The sequence below is a fragment of the Telmatherina bonti genome, assembly GCF_933228915.1.
Source record: "Telmatherina bonti genome assembly, chromosome: 17".
NCBI classification, from domain to species: Eukaryota; Metazoa; Chordata; class Actinopteri; order Atheriniformes; family Telmatherinidae; genus Telmatherina; species Telmatherina bonti.
In genome coordinates, this window is record NC_136615.1 from 17,012,963 (window position 1) to 17,037,481 (window position 24,519).

A 24,519-nucleotide genomic window follows, 5' to 3' on the forward strand; every position below is an offset into this window, starting at 1 on the left:
CATTTACACAAAGAACTGTACATAGCTCATGGTAATGGGTCCTTATTTAATACCTGGAAATTTTGGGAAAATCCTAGATCCAACACTTATTGGTTATTGCAGGTCACGTGAATAATGAAAATCAAGCAAATATTAATCGTGTTTGTTTTGAATGCGTTAAATATAAACCAAAAGAAAAGTATAAGTCGCAACACCGACACGAACAAAACCTTAAAAATAACATAATCCGACTTCCCCACAAGGAAAAAAAATCTAGTTAAAATGGCTGCCACGTTTTCTGTGAAGTAAACTTCTTTGAAACTACGCGGTGAATGAAAGCATCATATTCGTTTACTGGTATCTTCAAGCGAATACACGTTAAAGGAAAATTTAATATATCTCACTGACAGAATAAAAGTAGTTGTAAAAAGGATTTAATGTGCAGCAAGACACTCGCGAGACTCGTTTGTGTACTCAGCCTGAGGTTGACGCTGGCGACAAAAACTTGTAAACAAAGGCGGAAGTCACCTATAAAATCTCAGTTCAAGATACTCAAAATACTTGAAGGTGAACTAATTAAAAAATCCTTTCACGCATCAGACTCGACCTTTCCTACCGTTTCTCTCTCCTCCCAAACTCGCCTTTGTCCTGCAAAAATGTGCGGAATGACACTGCTGACGTCACTTCAATGGGCTATCACAGGTCCTGTATTACATGAACTTTTATTATTAAAAAACAAAAGGACAAAATGTATCATTTTCACGTTAATTTGAAGGTAAAAGCATACACCTGGAAATCATACACAAATGTTACCAATTACAAAGCAGGACCTCTCATATGTATCATATCGTGTATAAAATAAACATTGTGCTCATGCATTTAATATTTAATTTTTCTTTAAAGTGGACAGAAATTCCTGAAATTACCATGTGCTGTCAAACAGTGACTTTCCAAGCACAAAGTTTAGTCTGGGCACAAAAGCTGAGGGAAATTAAAGGGAACAGAAATACATTTTGAAGATTGTGTCCCCCTCCTATCCCCTCAATCTTCATGGGAACCTCTGGATTTGTGTTAAAATGGGAATATATGTCCTGATCTGGGAAGAAAAAAAAAAAATCAATGCTGCAGACTTGTGCCATCCTTTCAAAACAACAATTATAAAGTTTACTGAGCGCAAGTAACAGACAATTTTTTTTTTCTCAAACAGAAACCAGTAGATCAACTTTTTTGTGCAAAGATGTGATATGCACAGAACAAAAAACAAAGGGGAACAATGTTGGTTCCAAATGTGGTTTTATGAGATAAAGATGCAGAATAAAAACTGTCCATTAAGTTTTGATTAAAAATTTTTTTAAAATGTAAACCATCTTAATAGTGCTTGGGGGAGAATTATATAACTCTAAAACAAAACTAATTGAAATTTTAAATAAATTTGTAACAAATTGATGCAGCTATCCAGCACAAAGACAAACTTTGGTTTGTGATTAGCAGTTACAGAAATATGTATAGGATTAAGTCATTTCCAAGCTGGCAGTCTGCAAGTGTTCGGTGGAAAGGCTGGTGTGCATACTCAACTTGATAATCTCTGCTTCAGATATGCCAGACAACTGATCAAATTAGCCTAAAACCTACAATAAGCAAAAAAATAAAATCAGGGCACAGAGTAAAATCTTATATGGACACACGATATTCCACAAATCTGATTCCCTGTAATTTCAAATTTAAAAGAACAAGTCAAAATACTGAATCCTAAATGTTGAAATAATATCAACAGTGCATTTAAGAAATCACAACTGCTTTATTTGTTTTCTTCCAATAAATTCCTTTTTTTTCTGTAACTCAAGGGAGAGTAATGACCCAATACCTGAAAGAATAAAAGGTCAAGTAGGATCAACTGAATCCTGGATCAGATGTAGAAAGCACTGGTCCTCTGACAATGATGAAATATGCATTTTAAAAGTCCAAAGAAAAACAAATATTCAGGGTAACATTCTGGTGCAGATACAATGAGAAGCATCAAAATTGTTTGCAGTAAGGGTTAAGAGGCTAAGACACTCAAAGCCCAACACACCTAACAAGTGAAAGCAGTCCATTTTGAGAACAAAGTGACCTTTTCCACATTAAATCCTTTATAGTGTCACAATATCTAAAATGAAATGTAGGTTTAAGCCTCCCCTTCCCAACAAGGCTCAACTGTACAGTTAAGTATGCATTTACATGTATAGCAGTGAAACACTGTCATAATGAGAAACATTTTGTAGTGTCATGGAGCATTATAGTAAGCGGTAACATCTAAACATCTAACCAGTTCTGACATTGGTTTTTTAAGTCAAAAAAGAAGTGTGCATAACCAAACAAAAAGAGGAAAAAAAAAAAGAAAGATGACTCCACAGTTTCACATTTCAAATGTAACACTGAAAGTTCTTCATTGTCCAGTGAAACTGTCTCGCTCACAAAAAAATGGCAAGATGAACAAGCACAATGAAACTCCCCTTGTTTGTGATAAATAGCCTCTAAACAGAAAAGTTTACTTGGACCCTGGATGTAATTATAGTTTGGCTGCATTTATTGCTAGTGCCACTTCAGAGACCAGATGTTGAATAAACTGCTTCAGTTCCCCACAGTCGGATTTAGTGGGATCTCTATGGAATTTAAAAGAACTGATCAAGGAACATCAGGAGAAATGAAAGGAAATCAAGTCAGGGTGGGGGATGATTTAAAAAAAAAAAAAAAAAGTCACAGCACATGTTCATTAACAAATTCATTACAACCCAAGCAAAGCAAGAATGCAAACATTTCAATAAACTATTCAAGGGTCCTTTTACAGACATGGTGAATGCGCACCCCACTTTGAACTTCACAATGACGCCAAAACTGTTGCCAGCTTGGTTGATCAAAATCCATAAAGATGATATCAACTCAATGAACGCTGAGTTTTTGAGAATTGTTGCTAGTTTCTAAATAGTCCTGCAGGTTTACACACATTCAGCACATCACGTGCACTCGCTGTGCCAATGCCAGTCAAGTTCCCATGGAAGCAACATGATTTTGCTAAATGTTAATCTTTTTCTGTTGAACTGATAAGTTTCAGTGTAAGCAAACAATGTTTAAAAAAATCAACTAAGTTTTGAGAGAGAAATAGTTTCTACCAATCTAAGCCGTTTTGCCAGTGTGAGGGCTGTTCAGTACCTCCAGAGATCCATTTCTGGGGTGAAACATTTGACCATGTGAACATGCATGTTTAAAAAACAAAAGGTGGAGATAAGTGTTTCTCTGGTTTAATAAAATAAGTCCTTCAACAGTTACATGAATGGGTGGTCAAGATGATAGCCTTTATTTACCAGCAAAATACCAAAGAAAACAACGAAAGTGCCCCACTGCATTTCAAATTTGATAAAAAGAAAATAACAGTTTTCTTCATTGTAAGTTGATATCAAGTATCTTGCCTGATATTCAGGGCTGAAGTCTATATACAGGGAGTAAATACAGTTTGGCAAAACAGTATGAAAAATGAATTATCTTGAGTTGGCCAGATTCCTTTTCCCCATTTGCAAGAAAAACACAAATATCTTTTGTCTTCACCAAACTCCCCTTAAAAGTGACTAATAATAAATTAAGGAGGACCTTGAAGAGATCTGCTTGAAAGACTGTCTGTGTGTATGTATATATTTATATTTATATATTTATATATATTTATTTATATATCTCTATATGCGGTGTGAAATAATAGTGCCCAGTTCTGAAAGTCCAAGAAGGGTAATTCATTATATCTGCATGTGTATGCTCCTTGCCTTGGTGCCTTGGGATAAAGTGGAAGGCTCAGACATTGGTCAAGGAGCTTTGTGTTGGCAGGCTTGGTGGTGATGAGGAGTTTAAGGTCCATTGCTATGCCTTGCCCTCTTCTAGTTTGACAGCCTGGGGTTTGATGGCTCCAGTGCGTGCTGGTTTGGCATGACCTGTGGAGGGCAGGGGCTCCTGGAGTTTGCTGGTCATACCCCCAGATGGTGATTTGCCCTCCCCTACTGCCTTCCGTATTTCTCGCAATGTTTTACTCTGCAAAAAGAAAACACACTTACTAAAATCTACAGCAGTGCCTGGCAATTCATTCATTCATTCACCAACAATTGCTTTGGATTGTCCAAAGGTGTAATTACATGTTACTATAATTTGAGTGGACAAACTACACCACAAATATACTGTTCTAGTAGATTCTTACAAGAAAAATTGGCCTAAATGTAAATGTATCCTTATAAAAAATATTTATTTACAACTTCTTCCAACCAAATCTTAATTCCAAACTTAGATCAACTGTTGAATTAGCATTACACAATCCAAAAATGCAAATATTTATTGGTAATTGCACTGTATTGGAGAAAATAAAACACATTCTATGTACTTTTAGCATTTTCAAACTAAACTTCACTAATTAAACAAAGTGTTAACAGTATTATTATAATCCTAAACCATGCAAGATAACTTTTGTATGTAGAAATATATTCTTTACACTTTGACTATTTCTACACATTACAAGTCAAAACCCAACATAGTAAAACAATTCAAATATAGAAAAAGAAAAAAGATTAAATGAAATTACCTATATTTACAGTGGGTGGCTCACCTTCATGCCATCCTCTGGCCCTTTAACTTGGGGCTCAGGGACTGAAGGAAGGGTAGAGTGGGAAGGGTCGCGGCCAGGATTGGGGAAGGAAGGGGAGCGGATGATGACAGGCTTGTTGACCTGCATAACAGGCCTCTGGATAGGGTTGGGGAAAGGACCTGTGGTCGGGGGACGCATGTGCATTACCATACTACCTTGAGTAGGTGGGACCTGTTGGTAAAGGGAACAGAGGATGAGAAAGGTGGATGATGGGATGCTAAATAAATTTAAAAAATTAACCTGAAAGAATTGATTTTTGTGCAATTTCAAACTTCAATGAAATGCTTCATTTTTTTCTTTTTTTTTTTATCTTATTCTATTAGCTTGTATATGCTACTGCAATTACACAATAACAATGACAATATGAACCATTAAAATATGACATCATTAAACCATACTATTTAGAGGTTGAATGTGGTTAATTGTTTTTAGCATAGAAATGAATTCACTTTTGACAGATTAAGTTAAAAACGTTTGAAGTAATGTATGTTGAATACAAACCTGCTGAGTAAAATGTGTAGGCAGAGGGCCTACAGGGCCGCCAGGACCAGAAGGTTTCCCACTGGGGCTAGCAGTGCCAGGTCTGAAGAGGAAAGGCAAAGACAAAGATTACATAACTTTTCATTTATAGTTCCCAGAGAATACTTTGAAAACATTCACACAAGCTCCTCTGATTTGAAACCTAGTTTGTTTGATCTAAGTTTGGTACAATTGGGGAGATGTGACTGCACAAATGAACTCTGGTTCACCCACAAATGCAGTTTCAAGTGAACCAAATAGGGATAGTGAACCAGAGGGGACTACAGCGCAAAGGGGATTCAAAGTTCAACAGCATTGTGGGTAATGCAGCAAAAACATATGCCTGTGTAGGACATTGGCCACAAGAACTGTTCAGATGGAAGAACACAATTAAAGTTCTGATAGAAATATCATCCAAAGACTTCTAGAATTAAATGCAATTCCATATCTTTTTGCTCTTATGTAGCAGAAAAAGAAGATGTCCTGAATTAACCAATAGGTCAGAAGTTTAATCTTTGTTCTTTTTATCCTCTCCTTTAGTAGTTCTTGATGTAGTGCAGCCAATGGTGCAGACAGTATATAATTGAAAAGGTATGGTTCGCTTGACCAAGTGTAGTGTGAAAGCATATTGACCACAAGAATGTTTTAAACTGCAATCATACCAAGTCTAGAAAACTATTTGATGTGAATGGACTCTAATACAAGAGTAGTATCTGTATTTGTAGCTCTACACAGTTAACTATTTGAACATTAATTTGCACCCACCTGTAGGAGCCTCCAGATAAGCCAGGAGAATGACTGGGCTTATCAGAGAACTGGAAACTTTTCATTTCCATCTGTGAGCCCTGAGAATGTGGCAAGAAAGACAATGTCAATATACACACAGGTAACTGGTACAACCTGTTAAAAACAGCGCAAAATGGTAATATAATGGGAGGTGGGTGCACTAAAAATGAATACCATTATAATTACAGGTTGTGGAATAACATCAATTCAATAGAGCTAACCTCTCTGCTACCAGTCAAGACAGCAGGCTGGGAGCCTGGTGGCAGCATTCGACGTGGTCCTCCTACTGAGAGGTTCTGTCCTTGTTGCAGCTGGATGGACTGTGGGAGGATGAGATGTTGTTGAGCTGAACCATACCGCAGTTGAGAGCCAGGGAGAGGCATAGTAACCTAGTGGAATGAAATTCTCACTGTTATTGTAAGCATTTGTCAAAAAGACCCAATCATACTACATGCAATTTAAAATCCCTTTAACCCCTCAAAACATAAAATATTTTTTTACCTGTCATAAAATTAAAATTTCACCTGAATGAGCTGAGAGTCCAATAATTGTGAGGAGCCCATACCAGGCCCCTGGTTGATCTGGCTATCGTAGACTAGCTGTTGGCTGCCGTTCATAGGCTGGTAGTGTGAGCCGGACTGCGGTTTCACCATGTCTGAAGGCTGCATGCCAGGGAAAGCTGAGTAGGGGCCTTTGAGAGGGGCCCCACCAGAGAGCACCATGGGGTTGGGCTGTGACAGGTTTGGGTGCATGTAAACCTGGGACCTGAAAGAAGTAAGAAGCCGGGCATAAGGGTGAGTGAAAGAAGCATACTGCACCAGAACCAGGAAATAGGCAATAAGGACATCTGTCGTGTAACTCAATGTGACCATTAAAATCACTTTATAAACTGTGCAACCACTACCTGAAAGGGGGTATGGAGTTGAACATCTCTTGGGACTGGGAGACTGGTAAACCCCCTCGAAGCCCCAGTTGAGCCTGAGCCTGAAGAGAAGTGTGTGTGTGTAAAGAGATGGGAATCTGCTGGGCTGCAGCTGCCTGAAAACACAGAAATACATTGTATTGTTAATCTGCTGATGTAAAAAAACAAAAAACAAAAAAACAAATCTGAATATATTTAAGCTCATTTCTCTACCTGGGGATAGGTCTGTTGCTGGGTCATGGTGGGGGGCACAAGGCGTGGCTGGCTTGGAAAGACATGACCATCCAGATACAATGGGGGAATAGGATTACCTACATTCATCACAGGAATAAAATAGATTTGAGTTGAGTTCTACAAAACTGAGTATTCATTAAAAAGGGAAAGAAGAATTAAATTCTACCTTGCATGGACATGGAAGGGGTAACTGATGCAACAGGCATGGGAGGCATGGAAACTCCAAAAGAACTATAGCTGACACCAGTGGAAGAACCCGAGCTGCAGGGAGGCTGTGCACCTGAACCCCCCCCACCAGGGGAGCCTTGTTCTGGGAGGGACTGGGAATTCTCCCAAGCCTTGCGTGCCGATTCCATCTGTGAAAATATTTAAAGCTCATTTACTATTAATTAACAGCTATGTTTTTATTATTTACTCATTAAAATCAATCATTTTAATGCCACAATATAATAAATGTGCTCTGGGATTATCAAGGTATTTTCATTGATTCATTGAATTTGTGGATTTAATAAAATTTTCCATATGCATAAAAAAGTTTGCATAACTCCTTTTGTGCCACATTGTGGGGAAAAAAGTAATCTCTACACAATGCAATTCAAATACCTTTAGAGTGAGGTCGGCACTTGGGAAGGAGATGGTGTTGAGGTTTATGCTAGGCTGCAAGTGGTTGGAACGCAAAATAGGGATGCTCTGATTTAGAGAAGTCTGTTTTGGAAAAGGAAAAAAAAGTTGCATAAAAAAGTTTTATCCATTTACAAAAGGCAATAACAAAATTGAAATTTACTCACATTAGTGGTAAGTGCGTCTTGAAGCTTAACAGGGTTGGATACTGGCACTGGAGTAGAGCCCGGTGGCAGGCTGAAATCAGAATCTTTGGCACTGACACCAAACTCAATAGGAGGGACGGGCAGAACAGTGTCCACATGGAGATCCACACCATTGACTGGTGTGATGGGGCCACCTTCCAACCTATCAACACCTTCTGAGCCCTTACGGTGCTTTAGGGAGCGTTCATTTCCGATTGGCCCAGGTTTGTGCTGTTCTTTACTCTGTTCTGGGCCAGCATCAGAGTCCTGGACAGGATGAGAAAAAGGTGGAAAACCATGTAAGTTTCTAAAAGAAACTGTATAAATCTCAAAGTAATGCATTTGCTACCACAACAAAACAATAACTGCATTCACTGCACAGAAGGTATGTATGTTTATATGCACTACCTCAGAGTTAGGTTCACTCCCAGTGTAAGACACTTGTTTAGTCCAGGAATCTCCAGCTGAAGGCTGCACTGAAAGAGCTACAAAAGATAAAGAAACACCACAAGTTAATATTTGCCAATAATACAAAAAGTGGTAAGAAAAAATATATTCTTGTTTTAAAATAACCCCCCCCATTCTTGTGAACAAATAGGCCCTATGTATTTGCTCTCTCCATTTCAAGCTAAACTATAGGGACCAAATGGACTCCAGAGAGCAAATACACTTTCTTCAGGATCTCTGTTAAACAGCCGTGCCAAAAAAAAAAAAAAATCAAACATTTGAGAGAAAACTGACTGACATTACCTGAGCTGTTTGTCTCCCAGATTTCAGTTCCAAGATTGTTAGAAGAAATCGCATCCTCTGGCTGTTCAATGCTCATGCTTCCTTGTTTTTTAGCAAAACGTGGTGGTATCTTGGATGTGATTGTCCTGTTTTTGACTGGAACCTGAAATGGAAAAATTAAAAGTTAGTTGAAACTTCAGATTCTAAGCATAATTACCAGATGAATCAAACCCATTTGATCTGCTGATTTTGCATTAATCTAGTGTTGTGATAGGAGCTGAGTGACAGCAGCACAGCTGATTAGAGAAGAGAGCTCCATTGTGTCAGGACAAAACATGTAGCTCAACTGTCATGCCACCTCTGCATTTTAGCTACACATGAAATGATGTGCAACTAACGCAGGGATCTGAATAAAAATATTTGACTAACAGAGATCCCATATTAAAGTGCAAAAGTCCAAGTTTTTAATATGTTTAAAGGCTTATTTTCATGTAAATATTTTACATGTATGGTTTCTTCTTTCTTTTATCACATATTACAGAGGGATGAAAAGCAACAGAAAAAAGAAGGGAAACCAGATGACCAGAGTTGGGCAGTTAAATGCTTTGTTGGTACGCAGAAGCTAGAGATCTGATAAACACAGGCAGGAAAATACAACTGATTTTTAGTCACAATTTGTGGTATTAGTGAGATTTATTTGAGATTAATAAAAAACTAATGAACTTTAAGCTACATTTTTGTTTTATTTCATCTTTACTTTTTGTGTTTATAAAAGTAAATAAAAATCATTATGAGTTAAAGTATCCTGTACTGGTCAGACTGCAGCTTAACAAGCATTCAGAGTCACCATCTGTGTCACTTACAGCGGACCCCTGTTCTTTTCTCCTTCTCTCATCTTCCTGCGGGCGTCTTTGCTTTTTGGACAAGGCATCCTGGTATCCATCTGGAGTTGATCCTGGTCCCCCTGTGTCTCCCTCAACTACAAAACAGATAAAACAGGGGTGCATCAATAAAAAAAATCATCTAAAGACATGAAACGACTGCAGAATAGAGTTTTATTAGTGTTCATCTAACTCGAAATGCACTAATATTCAAGCATAGAACCTTAAATGAAAGTCAAAGTATCCACCACAACATTACTGTATCATTGCAGGCCAGAGACTTTTTTTCCAGTGAAAACATATTACTATTTGCAAACTTCTGTGTTTTTTTTCCCCCCATACAAATATATATACACACATTACATTATATTATATCAAAATGGAAGCTATAAGATTAATGAAAAAAGCTGAACTCACTTGGATAGCTGCTTAGTTCATACTGGGAGAGAGGTTCTTCAATATCTGTTTTGACAGGTCCTGACTTCAGCTCCTTATCTGATTTCTTCCCTGAGGTTTCACAGGGCTCCCTGTCATCTGGCGGGGGCTCTATGGTGTAAACTGGGCCAGACTCATCTGGACTCCTGCTGAAAATAGAAAGGTAAAAAAAAAACATTTTAATCTTCCTTTTGTTTTCTCAAACAACATAAATGAGAACAAAAAGAAAGTGCAACAAGTTAGACATGGGATATTTTCTGCTTTGATCTAACAGTATTAAATGGCATACCTCTTACAAGAAGTTCCTCCATTCTGCCAAGAGTCACTTCTGATAGATGAAGTGGCGGGATTATCAGGTGTGCGCACCATCTTACTCGCATCCAGCAGTGATGGCTCTCCTTTCCTATTCTGTCGCTCCACCAGTGGTCTCTGACTGGAGAAGCTTCTCTTAGAAAGTTCCCTCTTCTCTCCGGAGCCTGGTTCACTGTGGACAGAGTCTGATGGAATATCACCATGACCCTGTGTAGCTATACCTCCACTTCCACCTCTCTTCTCTCTCCAGTCACCAAAGTCACTATTGTCTGACCCTGTGTCCCATTCTTCTGTTTGTCCATGCTGGCTAGAACGTCCAGAGTAGTGGCCGCTGGGCCAGTTGTCATCTCCACTGCTTTTGGAGCGACCCGTCCAAGGATTTGCAAAATCTCCATTTATGTATTCATCACTTGTCCACTGATTAGAACCAGGTTCTCTTTCTTGTTGTAGACGACGGAAACGGGGAGGTTTATCTTGACGTGGAGGACGTCGTCTTCTCAACATCTGTCTGTCGGGATTGTCATTCTCAAAGTAGTACTCGCCTTCACGATCCTCAGTGCCATTTTCTAAGAAGGAGCCAGCAAATTTGGGAGTGTATTTGAGAGCATCACGTTCAACCAAGGGTCTGCGGGAATAAGTAGTCTCAGCTCCAGGACCATAACCATTTTCTTGCATGGAGCCACTGTTGCTAAATTGGGGTCCACGACCCCTCCATGTAGAAATTTCCCTGGATCCTGCAAAGTTTCGACCATAACTACCAGCAGTATTCAGTCTGGGAGGCAAAACACGACCTCCGAAGCCCCTGCTGGCCTTGTTTTTTTCTCTGGCATCTGAGGCTGTCTGGTCATCTGTGTAGATCTTGTTGGATCTCCAAGAGTCTCTATCAGCCTTACGGACTTCTCCTGACTCGACGTATCCATCTCCATTCTCAGATCCCTTCTGACGCCGCCTTTTGGGAAGTTCCTCATACTCTGAGGCTTCACTCAAGGTCTCACTGACATTTCTCCTGCGGGGTTTGCCCCTCTGAAACTCTTCGACCTTCACGAGGTCCCTGGGCGGTGCTCTGCCTCTACCTGCCCGCTGAGTGCCAGTGCTGTTATTATATCCACCTCTGATATTATCTCCGCCTCGGCCACCACGGGTTCCACCTCTAGAGCCAAATTCTCTAAATCCACGACTTCGACCTCTACCCGTTCCCCTGACTGCACCAAAAGCCTGCTCTTCATCAATAAAGATCCAGTTATTGCGTCGTGGTAACTGGGGTTCTCGGTTTTCCAAGCAATCTCGAGGTGAGTGACTCTTGCCACTGCCCCAGGCGCTTTCCTTGAGAAAATCATCACTATGGGTGCTGAGAGGCCTCTCTGTTTTGCTAGGAGCTGGTGATAAACGTTGCCTCTCTTCAGGCTGTTTCTCAACAACAGGTGAGGCTGGACGCCTGTTGCTTGGAGGCTGGTTGTCTTTCTTCAAGTCATAAACATTTGTCAGGACTTCTTTCTCCAGGCGGTAGGGGACTGGTTTCTCCTCAGGTTCAGGTTTGGGTTTTTCATTCTCTTTGTCTTCCACCTTTAGGGCTTTCAGAACTGGTTTCTTAATGGGTCCAGTTCTACGAATCAAGGTTCGACCACTGGTCTCAGATGGCTGGCTGCCACTGCTGCTGGAACTGGAACTGGCCTCAGACCATTGAATTTGGGCACTGTTGATGCCCCCATCTTTCTGGTTTCCCTCTCTTTTCCAGTTATCCTTGGAGCCATCAAAAGTTTCACTGTGAGACTCAAGACCATCCTTCAGATGCTTGTCTCTCGAGTCTTGTTTAATGTATTCACACTCTGAAAGATTTTGACAGAGGCTCTGAGCAGTGGTGAGCAGGCCTTGGTCATGGTGTTCTTTGTCTGAACCACGGCTCTGATAAGAGAGATGGGGGAGATCCTCTTGAGAATGAGTCAAGCACTCATTGGAACCGTCATCATAGGAGTCCTGTTGGGAAGGGGCAGTATCACCTCTGTAGAAATTAGGGGGGAAAAAGTTGAAGGATGACCAAAATGGAAGCTACTAAAACCTTTATTGTTCCATACCATAGTCTGACACCTTCCCCTTTAGTTAAATCCCTAAATGAATTGGGACACCCTTGATATTAACATTCAAATTAAAGTGGTAGGTCTAAGTGGAAATGTTGAGTAACTAAATGAATTTTAGCAAAATACAAGATCACATTTTGCTTAAAGTTAATGACTTCAAAATTAGCATTTAATGCTTAAATATTTTTTCCAATACAATAACTGACCTGTCACCAGGCTGTCCACTATCTGAGGATTCATGCTGTCTCTGGTAAGGTGGAGTGAAGCTGCGCAAGGGGTAGCCATCTTGATTCCACACTGGGTAAGGCTCAGTGGATGGGGCTCGTCTCTCTTGGTGCAGGTTGGAATGACATCCTTCATCCGAACCAGGACTGTTCAAGTGGTCCGGGTGCAGGACAGGTTTTCCCATTCCTAATGCACGCACACAGAAACAACAACAAAAACATATTAGTCAATGAGATAACTTTTTAAAATGGAGAGAAAAAAAAAAATTCACAAAATCCAGGTGTCTGTTTAGATCACATAAAAAATAACAGAATAAGGTTTTTACGATATTCTTCGACAAAACAACTCCACGTTCACTCTAAAATCCCTCGTACACTCCTATTAACTCAAACTAAATATGCTGCTGAAGCTAGATCATCTGAGTTGTTGCAGCTTTAAGTGTTTACCTGAAGAGTGAACAGAACCAGGGTAATAATCAACTGGAGATCGTCCTTGGCCCATGCGGGGATCCATGAAAGGTGGCATCATCATCCAGCGGGGATCAAAGCCGAGGACATGTGGAGGATAATAGCCCCGCTGTGCATGGCTTGAGCCTGATGGAGCAGCGTGGCCTGATTGTTGCCAATGCTGCAATTTGAGCACTTGTTCCTGTAAAGTGGGCACAAGGCAGTTAAAATGTTGAGAAAAATCACAGTCAAAGTTCAGGAGAGAAAAGGCTGGTTCACACTCATGCAAATTCTGCATCGGGTCAGTTGCACGCCGTAGCATATCTCCAGACGTGCATCCCCGGCTATGAGAAAGCTGCTTTGCGAAAGTACTCCCTTATGTTTGGTGAGAGTGTGATAGTATAACAAATATATGTATGTATATGCATATATGTAAATTTCTGATGGCATTTCTTTCAATGGCATTCATTCAAACAGGATATACCCCCCAGAAGTAAACCATCAAGAAAAAGAAACTATGCCCCGTGGAGTTGACCAGTTTACTATTACCATCTGCAGACCCCACGCTTAAATATGAACACACACTTCATCTGCATCCGCTACGATGAAGTGTAGCTTCATTGTAATGCACATGCCGTGTGAGTTTAGACCATTTCATGGCTAAAAAGGACATGAATATGTCCTTACCTGCTGCTGGTGGTGCTGTGGCTGCTTCTGGAAGCGGGGTGGGACTGGTTTTGAGGAATGACGCCCACTGTAATCTCCAGAGGGAGATGAGGGCTCCTGGTCATCATCCTCAGTGTTGCGGAGCGTGGCGAAGCCCGGTTCTTCCCGGTAACTATGATCAGAGGAGTTGTCTGGCAGGCACTCACTCACCTCTAGAAATGATTTGAACATTTTAAAAGAAAATATTTAAATAAGTTTAAATGCATCATATAGAAATTTTATGAGGGGGGAAAAAAAAACAAACTACTTTGGCTTTCAATTTTACTTTTTTTTTTCTTTTCTTTTTTACCTTTAGTGCTGTACTGCCAGTTCTCATGATGACCTTTACTCTGTTCTCTGTTTGGGGATGGTGGGGCTTTTTTGCCCTCTGCCTCCTTTAAGCCATCCTCTGTCCTTGATGTCTGCCTTTCAATCTTTCCAAACTTTTCATCCAACTTTTTCAGCTTTTCAGCACATGCAGCAAGCCGTTCTTCACGGGCACGTCTCTCCTCTTCCTCCCGCCGCCTGCGGGCTCTTTCAACAGCCTCAGAGAGCTCGGGTGTAACATATTTTGCCCTGGCTGGTGCCTGACTCTGACGCTGGTGATCATCCTGATCAGCCAGTGGTTCGCTGTGGATTTTCTGCTGGAGCTGGAAGGTGGTACAGAAGGAATTTAAGGTAACGAGCTACTTTGCTATGTTAGCGAACTTGTTCAAAGTAAAGTACAACACATTAAACTATATATGTAGTCGGTTTAATAATTTTAAAAATGAAAATAAATATGTTTTACCAATCATGCAGTCTATTATTATAACTTAAGTTTAGACAGTCACACTAAAAACAAGGCTTAAGTATTTCTTAGTGACATAATATTGTATATGTTTGCTAAAATGTTTAACTTTGACAGGGATGACAAATTTCTCATAGTAAGCTATAAAAAGACAGAAGCTGAATCTTTTTTCCCCATTATGTGTGCCACATATTGTCAAGTTTTCAGGCAAAGGAAGTAGCCACATAAATTGCTATGGTAACTGCAAGGTCATATGCTTTATAAAAGGATCCCACACACCACATTATGCGGAATTTTAAAAAAAAAGCATTTAAACTGATCCGCATCAGAACGAGGTAGTCTTAGATAAGTCATCTCATAAGCAAAAGGATCAAAGCAGGAAAACACTGCACTGCAGGTGGTTACCTGGCTGTCTGTAGAGAGATATCTGCTGCTAGGCTTCCTAGGAGGCTCATGGTGGTGATGTTGGTAGGAATAATTCTCCTCAAGGCCCTCCAGGGGATACAATGCCTCCCCTGAACTAAGGGAGGATTGGCAGTCCCGGTGATTCTCTCTCTCTCTCTCCCACTCCACCCTTAAAAGAAACAGTTGTACCAGAAGCTTGTTATATAATGATACGACTGTGACAGAGAGAAAAGATAAGCTACATGGAAAAAACTCTTACCAAAGCTTGTGTTTATCACCAGGAGAGTGATCATCTTCATCGTCACTGAATTTGAGCTTTTCACTATAATCAACTTCCTCATGGAGGCCTAGAAGAGGGGAAAAAAAAAGAAAAAAGAAAATAGTCAAGTGGCAGTAATGCAACGAGAACTGCATTGTAAGCAGTCATTTGTACCTTTTAAATGTTACAACAAATTATTGTAGTGACAGACTCGACCATTACAGAACATTAGGTAAAACAGTTCCATTACATTATTTGGTATAGACATTGCATGTCATGTTTTCCCTGGGATAGATCAACAACAGTATAATCTGGTTGTTTTAGACTAGCTCTCAGAGCTTTGATTTTGTATGATTTATTTCAGACTAACATATTTATAAGATTTTCTTTATACTCCAGACTGATTAATTTGAGTGTTTTTTCCAAGTGTCATGTAAATGTCTTGACAAAAGGCAAAGCAAAGGTTTTATGGGTCATGTCTTGTTCACAATATTTGCTAAAATCTTCTTGCTTATGTGTAATCAACATGCCTACTACAGAAGAAATTTCTGGCACTTCACCAGCAATTTATGAGAAAAAAACTTCCGACACATTATAAAGGCAGAAAAAAATAGAAACTTATAGGGGGGGTTGTGATAAAAAGTAAAACCTTGACAAAAGGGTTGCATGCAAATTAAGCAAGTCTTAAGAAATACTAACCAGCCCATCCATCCTCGCAGTCATTGTCAAGGTCATCCAGATCTTTCAAATCTTCTGGATTAATGATGGCTGGGCGCAGAGGTCTATCACCAGGCCTGCGGATGGGCTGAGATGACAGTCGAGGTGGAGCACGGACAAAGCGATTTTCTCTTCTTGCTTCGCCACTGCAATTACAGATGTGACAACAAATTAACAACTGCTGAACATCAGAGAACTTAATTATGACTAATTGCTAGGATACGCAGATCTTACTTACTTAACAAGTTCAGGTTTGGCGTAACTTTGCCTAAAAGTGGGTTTGTTCTCAAATCGGGCTGGGGCTGCTACAGTGGTAGGAACATGGTCTGTACCTGCAGCTTCACGAGTCTCTTTAGAGCACATCTAGAAACAGCAAAATCACACAGGTTGTTTAGATAAGAAATCCAACTAGTAAACACTTGCTTTGCCTAAATTGTTTTGGGGCCATCAAGTACTTACAAATGCAGGCAACATGTCATGGTAAACAGCAGTTGAAGTGTGGTGAAGCTGGTACTGCAGGGCAGTAGGGACGGTTGTTCTGCGCACAGGCTGGGCAGGTCGGAGGGAAGGCTCCTTAGGGTCAAGGCCTGGTGACTGAGCCGTCACTACAGAAGATGAGGTGGTGCCGGTGGCAGAGGAAGGGTGAGATGAGGCTGGAGGAGTGCCAGTCTCACCCACGGCAGTGATCTTACCCTCAGCATCTGCTGGTAGGCCGAGGGTCAGGGACGAGGGCTGAAGGTTCCTGCCACCACCTTCCCTCCAGCTCGTCACGTCTTGAAGAAACGAGGAAGGGAACATATTTTTTAACAAGGTAGCTACATTTTTGGAGTTACTAAAAATCAACAAAAAGTCAAGAGTAACTTGAACTTAATAAAATTATGAAAAGCAATTACTGCTAAGTTACTGCTACTGAGCATCTGCCAAGACCATCTAGAAATTAGATGGTTAACAGTGGTCAATTTTCCACCAGTTTAACACATTGTTTTGGATGACACTGATCTATATATTAGTCTGCCAGCCATTTCCTAAAAGCTAGGAACCAAGAACAAAACTCACTCTGAGGGCGGAGGCTTGGTCCGGGCCCATACGACGGATCGAAGCCGCTTCTTTCCTTGCCAACCCTGTCCTGTTCTCCAGCTGCTTTCAGTGTGGGAAATTCCTCGTGAGAGAAGGGCTGAAGTCGGTTTGAGGCCCTTGAACCTGATGTCATAGAAAGTGGTGGCTATTACAACCTACAAAAACTGTCACCATGTCATTATTGCATTTCCTGGGAAGTAAACAGAAGTTTAGGGGAAGACTTTAACGCAGGATACAAGCTACAGGGCGGGCTGTTCACTGAAAGTATAAAGAGCCATATATTTAGTATAAAAGGTCCAACTCACAAACTTTACGTTGTGTTTTTAATTTTGTTATTATTTAAATAGCTCTGATCAGAAACTTTTAAACAGCCTTCGTCCTTCTCCTGCATTAGCATAATTTGGTCTATTTTCAAGGGGCTGTGATGTCACTTGATGCAGAGTATGGAGCAATACCACCAGAGATCACCGGGACAGTGCTGAGTTGTGTAGCTAACACACAATCAGCAAAAGGAACAAACCAGAAAAGAAAAGGAGGAAGACGACAACGCAGAAACCTCAAAAAAAAAAGCATCCAAACAAGAAGACAACACAAAAGAAGTTGTGAAGGAGAACATCAACACCTGTAGACATGGAGGGAGCATTTACAGAGAGACTGTGAGTGTGTCTACCACTACAGCCACCAACCAGTGTCAAAACAAAGGCATGAACTCTGAACTTGGCCCTGATCACCAGGGGATGAACTGACTTAACCATGGTAACATAAAAGATGCATAGAAGTATGAGGGTGGCTATGTATGACAACATTTAAAAATGGATGTCTCCATTTATGTATGTAAAGGAGCACATATAAGCCTTTATGCTTATGGCTTAGTTTTCCTAAATCACATAGGCTAGGAAGGACATATAGGAGCTTTGACATTGGTAACCTAAATAAGTCATGTTGAATAAATGATGGATACATCTGAAATGACTCACCATCTTGCTCTACTGCCTTTCCATTTAGCTGGGCCCATTGCTTTGGTCCACCTGTGTTTGTGTTCTGTGGGAATTAATTAAATTAAGGTCACAGTTAGCAAGGTCTTTTTGCCCTCTGAGACAAAGAATCATTATTGTCCTTAAGATCACATATAGACTTCTTTACTTGTCCAACTTGAAATGTGATTAATCTTGCACAAAAAAAAAGCATTTTTTACATCATCAATCTCTAGTAGACCTGAAGTCGCAGGTTAAAAAGCACTTATTAAAGATCAACAATGGAATAAAACATTACAACACTTCTGTTGTCAAGAAAATGCTACAGATTTAACAAAAACATCAGCATGCCAACACATACAAACCTCCTGACTGGCTACTGGTGAGGGCTTCTGAAGATTGGAGACAGATTTCTGTAAAGCCAGCTGCGGCTGCAACTCCAGCAGCTGTGGTATTGATGCAATAGAACTATGAGAGACAAAATGTCAAAAAGGTAAGTGTTTGTAGGGTGACCTGGTTCAAGGCAAAACAGTCATAAGACTCTTAAACGACTGTGATTAACTGGACCTGGTAAACAGCTGACTATGACCATGTTCAAAGCTCTATTCTATGCTGAGGCTTTCTCCTGAAAAGGATTTGAAATTAATACTGGACTTTAGGCTGAATACGTCCATTTCAACAAGCATAGGTAACTTGCATACATAAACATCTTAAAACTTAAAAACTAGGTAAGTTAACAGTTACTTTAATACTGCACAAATGGGGAAAAAGTATGCAAATTTGAACTTGCAAGCAAAAAAAAAAAAAGTGTGTCGCCGATTTATCTGATTAATGATTAAAGTACCTTTGTACAAAATATTTAACATACCTCTTTTGATCGGGCTGATCCTGCTTGTTCGCCCATCCTGTACCGTCTTTGGGCACTATAATTATGTTGGGATCGTTTCCTTTGTTTTCAGACTTCAAGCTCGGCAGGTGAGCAGGTGGGGGCATGCGCCGGGCTGTGGCCACTTTGCCAAGACTCTGTAAGCCATGTCGTGGAACTACTGGGAGACAAAACACAGGCAAAGGAACAATGAGGAGTAAGATTTATGAAAGAATCAAACAAGGTCACGGATATGCAGCAGGTACTGATGAATAAGAAACAAACCATACCTGTATTTTTCTGAGTTTCTATTGATTTTCCCTTGTACTTGTCAAAAAGGCTGAGTGAGGAATACTTGCTTTTCCCATCCTTGGACTTGGTTATTTGCCCCAAACGATCTGACATTGCGATGTAATGTCATCGAGTATGAAAATTTTTATTTGCGCCTCTTCCCAGTGCCTTCTGATTCTACAAAAGAGAAGAAAAAATTCCCACAGCAAGTGCAGATGTTAGCCTGCTGGAAGGAAAGAAAATGTCTCCTGAAGTAAGAACAAATTTACAATATAATCATGTTTACTGTTTTAAAATACAGAATTGCTCTACAAACTATTAAATGGTTTTTTTTTGGTAACTTTGGCAGCTTAACTGACAGCTATAAACCTTTAGTTTATAAATCGTTACGCTCCATTCTGACCTTGGGGCAGAAAAAAACAGCACATCCAAAATGCCTCAAACGGATACCATTTTTCTTCAGGACTCAACTGTTTTAAAAACAAACTCTTCAACACTGTGGAGAACTAAGAACCCAGAATACAGAATAAAGATGGTTAACAAAAAAAAAAAAAAAGACTTTAATTATACCTACTATTTTTATACTGAAAGAAAAGTTGCCCTCTCTTTGCCAAAAATAGTTCATCTGTCCCCCCCATCCCCAAAACATTACAATTTTCTCACAGCATTTTCCAGAGAGGCTTAAAAAAAGAAAACAAGCTCAGAAAAATCTGCAAGTCAGTTTTTTTTTCATCAGATTACAGATTTTCCCCTTAGTGCATTTAAAGACAGCAGAATGTTGCCAGCTCATCTTGAGATCCCAGTTATATGTTATATTTACAATTCATGGTCTCTGCTTGATGTAAATTCAGTCATAGTGACCTTTGTAGAGTCTTGGCTGCGATGTGTGTGCACTGAATATTTTTATATGGCAGGCAAATGTATAAAGTTCAAATTTAGGGGTGGGGAAATTGTATCGAAAAATCGTATCGGGATTTTTTGCTTCACAATTTTAAAATAGATTTTTTTTTTTGTTAAAAATTAATTTTTTTCTAATCAATAAAAATAATTAATACATTTTTTGTCATTTTTATTGTTTTTATTTATCTTTTTACTTGTCTTCTTGGGCATTATAGCAGTAGAATGATGGTCTGGCTACAGTTGTTTTTTTCTAATTGAAATCAAGAAAAATTATGAGCAAAAAAAGTTTTATTTACATTTTTTAATGTTTTTAATCTACAGAAATCAGCTATATCTAAGAATTGTGACACTCGCAATTTAAATCGAATCGGCACCCAAAATATCGGGATTGAATCGGGACAAATGTATATCGTCACAGCCTCGTTCAAACATTATAGAGCAGTTTGTGTCTGCATTCCACATTTGCAACAGTTTTTATACGAATTAAGCATGATTTCACCTTCAGAATGTCCTGAAAGTTGAAATGGTTCAAGTAAACATGTTTGGGGATAATTCATTGTGGGAAAAAAAACTAAAATCAGTAACACAATGTCACAAACTACCTTAAATGCAAACTTTGCTTAAGATATTTACCAACACTCCCTTCTTTATCCAAAATTAGACATTTGGGGTTGTAAATATAACTATATAATATGATTAAATACTGTCAATGCATTCTCAAAAACACTTGCTGAATTTACTTCAACAAGAACATCTTCACAATTTAAAATATCTCACAACTTTACATTAGCTCAGCGCTATACATTTCAAATAGTCATACATTTACAAATAACCTGAAAATGAAGGCAGCAGGTACAAAGTCCATGGGAAATAATAAAACCATTTCATATCAAGCCATTTTCTAAAGCCACAAATCAGAGTTTAGAAGAATTAAATTGGACTATTTGGACCAGCCTATGCACAAAAGGGTTTTTTTTGTATGCATGTCATTAGAAACTGGTGCCTTAAAAATTAATGTCTAATTTAGTTTTCTAGACAGGAAAACATTCTCTTCATATTCTTATTGACTAAATATAAGTCATAACATTTCCTTTCAAATAATTTTTCATTTGAAACTTCCATTTTCAGCTCTGCTTTCCTTTTTGTTATAACTTATATTTCTAAAAATATAAGTTATAACACATAACATAAACATAAATAATTTATGTCAAAGTGCACCTAGTCTTATAACATAGCCATCTAACTAACAGTGCATATCTGTGAAAACTAACGTCTAAATAAAAAGAGAAGGGAAAAAAAACTATGGATACACCAAATGATCTCAAAATTAGAATATACAAAGAAATCCTGCTCAAATCATTCTTACATTTCTTAATATATTTTATTTAAACATTGTTTTATACACTGAGCACTCACAAAACCTGTATTAGATACAATTAAGTCACTTGTGTTTATTATAACTCACAATAAAACAAATAATGCAAATCAATCACTTTAAGTGCAAAAATTAACATTAACATTTTTAGAAATACTATGGGCATCATTTTTTAAGGCTATTGCTTATTGTAGAATTTGTGTGCTTTGCTTAATCACAGCACAAAAACGCATCTTTAAAGATTTTTATGATATAATACCGCCATAAATGCGGTGGGAAAGGGCCACGCTCTCACGTATGCGAAGACACAGCTGTTGTTTTAATATAAATAGCTATAATACCAAAGAGAGGCTCGACACAACCAGAAATTATGCAATTTGAGCTGAGAATCCGTCAATCCATAACGTGTTGGAGGCCACACGAATAATGCTCCGCATAGTTATTTCACTTGTACTAGCAACAGAAAAATATAGAGATCCTTTAATATGTGTATTAAAAATATAGTGCTTTATCGGTTACACAAAAAAAAAAAAGATTAATCTCTACAAAAGCCAACAAGCTTTAAATGTTATTAGTTCAGATATGTAAGCTAGCGCCAAGACAGCTAATGCTTTCAATTACAAAACTTGAACTGACATTTTAATTTCACTCTCACAATAACTAACAATAGAAACTAACGTAAGTAGTCTGAATAAATATTTTGCAATTGCAACCCTGAAGCTAAATCTCAAGAGAAATCTTGACCTCTTGTTGGACACATTATTTTAAGCTAACGCTAATGCTAAACCTAGCACATGAAACTGACAGCATTCGCTACACAAAAACAAACCCATTTTTAAATGGAAAGGTTTATCGCGATGCTTTTGTTTACAACAATAAAACGATGCACAAAACATTTATTTAACACGGACCAATTAAGGCTTTGAGGAAAAACCCGAGAATAGTAACTAAGCATCACTGGTTAAGATGCTATGGGGCAGCTAAACCTAAACGCCATGTAAACATTAGATGCTAACGCGCTAATGTCCAATAGAAGCGTTTGTACTTACAAAATCATTAAAAACGACTAATTATGGGGAAACTGTTTACTAGGGCGTGCAAGCACAGACAACAAAAATTGCTTTGATTTAGCATTAACTAAATGCCGACGATAGTGGCAGCTAGTTGAAAACTAGCGACACGGCAATCCCGTTAAACTTCCACTGCACTGTTGCAAAAACAAGCCAAGAGTTTGTGAGGGCATTTAATTTTAGGCTACTTTATAAAATGCAGTCACTATGTTGAATCTTCTGCAAAACATTTAGACCCATGCCATTATTTACAACCTTGCTTGGCTTTCTGAACGGGCTGAATAAAGCGATGGGAATGTAGGACAAGACGATTAAAAATGGCTGCTGCCCAGAACAAAGCAACAATAAAATTGAACAGCAGAGAAGACGAGTAAAACAGAAGCCTTAATACAGCTCTACATTCATAACTCACCGGATTCAACAACTTAAGAGTATCTTCTAATCAATGACAGTAGTAAAATTCCACAAAATGTTGTATATTCAGAGGATGGATTGCGATTGTAAAGCCCAATCTTCAAGGGTTGAACCGATCGCGGAGTTGTTGCTGGGGTCTTACCCGGCCTGAGACTGAACAGGGCAGTGTATAGGCTGGATCCGCTCTGCTTAGGGCGTCATACGTCAGCAGAGCACGTCGCCAAACCAGCGCAACCATTGCCACCTGCAGGTGATTTTCTGCAATTACACCTCACTCAGATCCTTGACTCTATTTATTATTATTCTATTACTGGTATTTTTTACATTGGACTTCCTAATATAGGTTAGTTAATGACAGTTTAAATAACCAGCAATGCGAATTTTGATATTCCCTCATGATGAAAGTATTACAGAAACCACCTAAACGTGGTAAAAATCTTGGGAGACAAATTATCAGAGGCTGCAAACGACCAATTTTTACAACAAAAGTTACACTTTATAATAACTTTAAATTGGTAACTAACTAAAATGTGGCTGCCTGACACATTAACTTAACTGGTCAATTTTTACTGCCCGGATGAGTGTGTTGAATTGTACTTTTTTAGTAGTGGTTGAAATGACTTCTTGAATTTAAGTTAAACTAAACAACCAGAAGGCATTAGCTTCTTAATTTAATATATTACATCATGGCTACTAATTCACAATATCTTAGAGATTGAGTAAAGTAATTAAATTAAGATGATAGCTGAGTGAAGTAATTAAATTAAGATGATAGCTTTGCCATGATTATACCATTATATCCCAAGCACTGTCTTCATATTTTAATATTTTACTCTAACTTTCAGACCTTTTGACTTGATAACCACCTATGTTTATCATTTCTAAATTGTGCACACTTTTAGTTCACTATAGTCAGCTGTCATAAAATCTTTTTGTCTCCCTTTGCTGCGCTCTGTCAAGCACAGGCACAGAAGAGAGTGACAACTGCTCAGTCCAGACCTACACTCCCTCTCAACAGCTACGTTCCACCAGTGAAAGAAGCCTTGTGTTATCACCAATACGTGGGACTAAATCACTTGCCAGACTCTTTTCCTCTGTTGTGCCACGATGGTGGAATGTTCTCCCAAACTCTGTCCGCTCTGCAGTTCCTGTCTACTTTTAAGAGCAAGCTGAAGACTCAGCTCTTCAAGGTGCACTTCCACACTTAGTTTAGTTATATTTGTCATAAAAGTTGGAGAACTTAACACAGTTCTTTGCAACAAACATGATGGTATTAATTCTATGTATTTTAACATAGGTAACATTGTGGGGTGGGAAGGGAAAAAAAGCCTGTAGCACTTCATGTAGGTCCACCAGCACCTTCCTATGATGTCCTCTACTGTTTGATTTTGTGCTTGTGTTGTTCTCTCTCATACGTAAGTTGCTTTGGATAAAAGTGTCTGCTAAATGATCGTAGCATAGAACTGGAAATGACATGAAAACACAATAGAAACTCTCAAATTTAGATGCAAATTAAACTAATGCATATAAACTAGGCAAATGGCACAAAAAGAATCTAATTTCTTTCAGTTGGAACTAATTTTTGCTTCTTTTATGGGCAATGTTCACTTTTTCTCACAGAGAAATTTTAATCATGATAATGTTGCAATACAAAAAGAGCCTCAAAAGGTA

General features: G+C 39.0%; 1 protein-coding gene across 4 annotated transcripts; it reads right to left on the reverse strand.

The window, feature by feature from the left end:
- Nucleotides 1-811: 811 nt before the first annotated feature.
- prrc2b (proline-rich coiled-coil 2B) lies at nt 812-22,979 on the reverse strand. Of its 4 annotated transcripts, none has more exons than XM_079256142.1 (31): nt 22,847-22,979; nt 19,089-19,266; nt 18,802-18,976; nt 18,299-18,401; nt 17,937-18,000; nt 16,939-17,082; nt 16,342-16,655; nt 16,121-16,245; nt 15,865-16,028; nt 15,166-15,253; nt 14,907-15,075; nt 14,022-14,361; nt 13,694-13,884; nt 13,007-13,208; nt 12,542-12,746; nt 10,238-12,259; nt 9,931-10,097; nt 9,496-9,611; nt 8,654-8,795; nt 8,312-8,388; nt 7,886-8,170; nt 7,701-7,802; nt 7,264-7,453; nt 7,077-7,174; nt 6,846-6,979; nt 6,466-6,706; nt 6,163-6,330; nt 5,921-6,000; nt 5,138-5,219; nt 4,598-4,807; nt 812-4,032 (listed from the first exon to the last, which is right to left on the reverse strand). In XM_079256142.1, exons 2-31 carry the CDS (start codon nt 19,201-19,203, stop codon nt 3,865-3,867), a joined length of 6,681 nt encoding a protein of 2,226 aa, XP_079112268.1. In that variant the 5' UTR covers nt 19,204-19,266; nt 22,847-22,979; the 3' UTR covers nt 812-3,864. The 4 variants fall into 4 exon arrangements, with proteins under 4 accessions (XP_079112268.1, XP_079112266.1, XP_079112265.1 ...); XM_079256140.1 differs by having other exon boundaries at nt 9,931-10,094; nt 18,802-18,979; XM_079256139.1 differs by having other exon boundaries at nt 18,802-18,979.
- Between the last annotated feature and the right edge of the window lie 1,540 nt (nt 22,980-24,519).

What these genes read in the sequence shown, in the direction of transcription:
- prrc2b (XM_079256139.1), bottom strand. Translation starts at nt 19,203, where the DNA reads ATGTCAGATCGTTTGGGGCAAATAACCAAGTCCAAGGATGGGAAAAGC. An exon ending in GATCAGCCCGATCAAAAGAG is followed by an intron (nt 18,402 to 18,801) that starts GTATGTTAAATA and finishes TGTCTCTCATAG; the next exon opens with TTCTATTGCATCAATACCAC. An exon ending in AGCAACAGACCTATCCCCAG is followed by an intron (nt 6,980 to 7,076) that starts GTAGAGAAATGA and finishes CTGTGTTTTCAG; the next exon opens with GCAGCTGCAGCCCAGCAGAT.